This window comes from Pagrus major, chromosome 24 (assembly GCF_040436345.1).
Source record: "Pagrus major chromosome 24, Pma_NU_1.0".
Lineage (NCBI taxonomy): Eukaryota > Metazoa > Chordata > Actinopteri > Spariformes > Sparidae > Pagrus > Pagrus major.
In genome coordinates, this window is record NC_133238.1 from 11994826 (window position 1) to 12000825 (window position 6000).

The window sequence follows — 6000 nt, forward strand, 5'->3', positions numbered from 1 at the left end:
AGACTGGTTGTAAAACTGTAACTGTAAAGGGTTTAATGATTGAGCTTTCGTTTATGATACGCAGCCAAGAGCATTTGCATAGGAAGCCTTTGTCTGAAGAGCGCTTCCTCTTTTTCCGCCGTTTCGAGGATGAATAGCAGAGATGAGCGATGGCATGGCGCTGCCCTTGCGGTGACATGGCATCGTGATGAATGATTGAAAAAGAAAGCCTGGAGGTCTTTGGCTAATTGTTGCACACATATGCTCTTGTGAGGCTGTGGGTGTCAAACAGTGTTAGCGGAAAAGACAATCTGAGTCACACAACAATCTGTACGGGAAAAGGCCCTGGAGACATGCATTCATTACCCGGCTAAAGGAATGGATTATCATACGTTGGAGTAAATACTGTAAGCACATGGCGCCACAATACCTCAAGCGAAAAAACAACAGTACAAAGCAGACTTTTGTGTATCTTTAAATCCGTACACATAACCAACAGCAGGTAGGCAAATGAGTCTGAGCCCTCTGTGTGATGAAGTAGGGAGTTTCAAAGCTGTGTTTGGCACACGGCGTAACAGTGCAACTATTCTCGGAGCCAAGGCGGCGAGCAACAAGTCATCATCTCACAACAGACTAGCAATGCGTCACACGCGGCTCCGCTGCCAGCTCCATTAAAAGATTTGAATCTGTGAAACTGAGACGAAAGAGATGCCTGGTAAAAGTTAATGGAATTTTTACGAGCTCAATGGACTCGATAAGGACGCCGGTGTCCTCATCAAGTCTGGATCAATTTCTTGCAGACACATTGTGGCTTTTAGTTTATTTAACGTTTAATTAAGCGCGTTTAGGAACGGCGGTGCATATTGATTGATTTTTTTTTCTGTATTTGGGGTAAATGGTCCGCCATTAGCCAAAAGGCGGCCTCGTTCTCATCCTTCAGCGTGGCGTTTGACACTTAAAGTGCCATATTTCAGCGTGGCAGAGTGACAAAATTCACTCTTTGCTTAAAAGCTGGGCAGAGGTGAATTAAGAAACAAAGTATGAAATGAAAAGCCTAATGCACTGCTCCATTTAAATCAAAAACAGGCCACTTGTTGAGAGGAAATATGACAGCTGAGGTGCACTATGTAGTTTTGAGGAAGAAGATCTTTATTAACTGATTTTTTTATGCCTGAACAAACTTTTTGTATATAATTGGCGGACCCTGCCACCTTTCCAGCTTCAAACAATGTTCTGGGAAACTTATTTTCCTCTGAGAACAGCTTATTTATTCAGTTATGGGGGGGGAAAACAAATCAGAAATTGTATTATTACCTCATTAATATTGTAAATATAAAAAATCTGTGTGTGAATTTCTTTTCCAAAACTCCATAGTGCCCCTTTAATAGAGAGAATATGCCTGACAAATACTGGAGTCTGCCCAGCCAGACTCATGAAAAAACATGAGAGCGAGTTAGTGACAGTGACGATACAAGTTATGAAAATAAACCGAGGCTGCATTCCAGACCTCTAGTGCCACTGTCTGAATTTATGTAGACAGCTCATTCACAGGCCAGAGAGCACATGAGTCCTCCACCTTAAAAAAGTTCCCCTCTCCCTGCTTAGCCCATGTTATCCTGTTAGCCAGGTGTGACTCGCTTCATCCCGTGCTATGAAATCCTTTTACGTTCCTTTATGTTGTGGTAAATTTGCCCAACACATCTGACTTAGATGTTCCCCCAAATTATGCAAATCCTGATAATCTGACAGCCTCAGACACAAGAGAAAAGCCATTTTAAGACACCTTCAAGCATTAGGTATTACCTCCAATCAACACCAGGTGATTAGCTATTGTCTCACCGAGATGAACTCCTGATTAAGAGTGCATCATTTATCCGCCTTCTCGTGGACTTTGGTTTAAACTGTCTGTTTTTAGCATCTGAGTCTCACAGAGGCTACACTGCCACCCACTGACCAACAGTGGCTGTTACAACATGAATGAGTGCCAACTCAGGTCATTGAGTACTAGAAACATTTAAGTTATGTAACTGTTAATTTATGCCCGGACATTTTTAATGAGCCAGCACAGAATAATGGAAAGCTTTGCTAAGTGCAAATGTACAGCACTCGTGATCGGTGGCCTATTTTTGTGCACATTTACATGCATTGTAATGACTGAACCGTGTTCAGTGTTGTGCTTCTGAGATTTCTATCACCTCACCACACCAGACTCATGTGTGTGAATCAGTATGTGTGTGTTGTTCCCGGTGTGCACAGTCATGACCAGAAGGTCAGACAGATGCTGTGAACACGAGCCAGTGTCCCTGGAGGACGGGCCGGCCACACAAGCGGAAAAACACGCTCTTTGCACTCAAGATAAACCGTTGCATCACTTCACATCTGCGGCCGTTGGAAGCGACGACTGTCCTCTCCCCCCCCCGCTGAGGATTTTGGCCACAGCTGAGCGACCACCTGGGAATGCATCCGTCATTGTTACGGCCTTCCGTCCAATGACATCGCACCGTTTAAATAAATGAAATGGGCCACAGAAAGAAAAATACAGTGCATCATCAAATATTAAGCTCAGCATTACAGATGAGTTTGGAGACAAGGTCATGTTTTATAACCGCCCGGCTGCAGAGCTCTAGTCCTCTCCTCTCTCTGGGAATCTGGGAACACTGCCCATACGCTCCATTAACGCCGGCTGCAGGCTGGGGTTTTTTTTTTTAAAGAAAAGATAGGGACACAATCTGAGCACTCATGATACAATGCCAAGATACAGCATGTGTTGCAGTGCCAGCATGTGATATACAGACACTCTGACCAGCAGTACAGCTTGCTGTTTAACAAAGAATATAAATAAATGATCCCTGGGTGAAAAGGCGAGGGCTCAGTTTGGAAGTTGAAGGGAAAGAAATGCAAAACTTGAATCTGATAAAAATGGTTGTAAAGTAACAAGCTGATGAGCTATTATCTGTCAGGATAATGTGTATTATTCCCGCAGAATTCATGCTGGGATAAAGAGACATAGACACCAGCTGGCTAAATACACCTGATTTTCTTCATCAGGATCCATTCATTATTCCCCGATGGTTGAAATGTCAAAAAATGCGATGCAAATCCTGGATCCATCCCTGCACCAAAAGTCAATGGAGTCTATTCTGGACCGAGACCCATCCTCCATCCAAGTTTCGTGGAAATCCACTTAGCTCAGTTTTTGGTCTCCACCAACTCCTTGGAGGAATATCTTGCTCTTTAGCTGCTAAACGCTCCACTGTGTTTGCCAGCTCACTGTTAATGGTTACAGTGTGTTTTTAGACCCTTTCACTTTCCAACTTAAAGATGCTAAATCACTCTGAGCCTGCGGATGATTAAGTAAGTTTGTCACTATGAGTGGCTCCTTTCTCTTCCACGCAGTCATTTGAGCCATTGTTGATAGAATAATATGTACTACAGCAGCTTTAACGAGTCAAACACTAAACAAAGAGAGACTAATGACACTGAGGCACACAAATGGCTCAGTTAGCCTTTTGTTTATCAAAAGGCTGAGAAAGTTCTCCTAATGGTGAGCCAAAGATAAGACTTTTACATATTGCTAATGGTCAGTGAGATACTGGAATGTTAAACAGCCATAATAAGACCAAAGCACAGCTCTTATCTCTTGAGACTGTTACGGCTCATAACCCAAACATGTGTCTGATGACAAAAATAAGGACACATTAGCCTCAAAAGCTGGACTGAAAAGCAACAGAAAAACCTCAGAAGATGCTGACTTTGACTCCTGGCCTTTGGTGATGTGGCTCATTAACCACAGTAATCTGTAAAATGTTTTCATCTCAGGAGCCAGATGTGATTTGATTCTAATAGATCCACATCTCCCTCCACTCCGTCTCTGGCCTGATGGAGAAGCTTCGCGCTGCTTCCAGCAGCAGCCGACATGCCAATTACAGGGTTATTTTTAAAACCTTGCTTAACCATAAAGCTCCCCGAAATAGGACTTAAATAACAGGGTGTCGAATATCAGCAAACCCAGTGGCACTGCACAGATGCAGCTGGTGTGTATCTGTGCCACCAGGCCGCACTGGCACCCCCTTTCGACCAAAGCGAACCAAGTGCTGGTTCTGGTCTGGTGCTAGTGCTGGTTCAGAGTTGGTTCAACCCGCAAACCCTTGAGGGACCTGTTTGCTTTTCCACAGGCATGAGAGCCACCGTAGAGTCACATCATTCAGTCACTGTATGCGTCTCCAATTACAACTATGGTGGACTGTATTGGCTTTTTAACAAGTGTTGCTCCAAACAAGGCTGGTCCTCGGACTTGGTGCCACTCTGGAACCAGTTTTCCTGGTCGGGAACCAGTTCTTTGGCTGTTGGCACTAGCTCCAAACCAGCACCTGAGCCGCCTCCCCATAATACATTTGCTCTTTTGGATTTTAAGAGTTTGGATCCGTGCATCGTTGAGCTCACTGTCTTTGTAACCTTTTAAGGGGTTAGACTTGATGTCACTACCACATAAGGAGCGAAAAGTAGGTCATCTGGGCCTTTTTTGTCTCGTCATCAGACATTTGGTAAATGGGAGGTTTGCTCATAATGACCCGCTTCATTTCCAACAGAGTTAGATTTTCCTCTCAGAGAAGCCAGCTGAGATGGAAAAACGAAGCGGGAGAGAGAAGGCCGCCCTCCTCTCTGGTGAAAAAACGCTTACAGTACACACTCTCCTGCCAGAGTCAACGAAATGATGGAAAACCCCAAGTTACCAGTGCATGAATCATATCGCGATGAAGAGATAAGCAACATCCCGTTCTGGCTGCATACTTTCCCCAAAATAAGCCACCAGTTGGGCCAACCAAAACCGTCCTCTGTCATTACATAAAGAGAAAAAACTACGCCTTGTAACAGTGAAACTACAAAGTGTAACGTTTCACCGCTCGGAAACCCGATCTGTGTTGCCTGAGGCGTGACCTCACACTCATGTCACCACTTTACATTTCCAAGTTTCTTTGAAGGTTTGAAAAGCTTTTTCAATTTGTTTGAAATGCAGGCTGCATAAAAGCCATCCATCTATCTGGCACATTCAGCACAAAGTGCAAGGCATGGCTGTTATGTAACACCCAATTTACCTGGAGAAAAGTGGAATTTCATGGCATAAAAAAAATGAAATGGAAAAATCAAAATCCACAGCGGTTGTACTTACTGTGTTTGCCCCAGCAGGCTTCTCAAACATCCTCTTCAGGCTATCAAGTGGGATGTCAAACCTCTCAATCCTCTTAGCAGCCTGCAGGTCCTCTCTGCGAGCCGGATCGTCTGATGCCTCTACCTGCGACCCAGAGGGACTGCGGGAAACGAAGCCCGAGGTCGTCGACACTGCGCTCGCCACCTCCTCTCCATTTCCTGATTGAATTTCCATTGTTGCACAGAAACTGTATCCCCCCAGTCTTTTCCTTTCAGGCTGGTGCTTGGAGGGGGAAGTCTATTGTGCGAGGGTGAATCAGGAGGGGTGAGGAAGCCAGGGAGAGACGCAGGGTGAGGAGTGGAGATGGAGATGCTGGAGTTGTTGGGGTTCCTCTCAGTCTGCGAGGCTCTCTGGGTTGTGCAGGCAGAGGCTGGAGGAAAGAGGAGGAGAAAAGGAAAAGTTCACAGGGGGAAGTTTTCCCTTCTCCGCTGCCCTGTAATTACTCATACATACACAGAAGCCCATGTAAACTCACATGTGGGCTCAGAGAGGCAAACTGAGATATGAGCTGTGAGAGCAGGCCAAAGGATGACGACAAAGGAAAGCAGAAAGATTGATTAGCTGCCAGAGAAACAAGCAGGGAAGAGGAGAGAGTTTTATCAACTCTGTAAGGTCAACCCTGATGCGTTTACTTGCTTATAATTGTTTATACACATTTATTCTCCATGATTTTTCCTCATTCTACGATATCCGCTTTTCCAAACATTAGTTTGAACTAATGACACTTTCAGAGGTCTTGTTTCAGGATTGTAAACACAATGGATTTGCATTTTCACACCCTCTGTGATTGACTTTTCCACAACAGCATCATT

General features: G+C 44.6%; 1 protein-coding gene across 1 annotated transcript in view; it reads right to left on the bottom strand.

Annotated features, from left to right (window-relative positions):
• Nucleotides 1-5556, bottom strand: part of xirp2a (xin actin binding repeat containing 2a) — a 50867-nt gene extending 45311 nt beyond the window's left edge. Inside the window, exon 1 of the mRNA XM_073495414.1 lies at nt 5150-5556. Within this exon, the coding sequence (XP_073351515.1) occupies nt 5150-5362 (213 nt within the window). The 5' untranslated portion in view covers nt 5363-5556. The remainder of the gene's footprint in view (nt 1-5149) is intronic.
• Nucleotides 5557-6000: the final 444 nt, after the last annotated feature.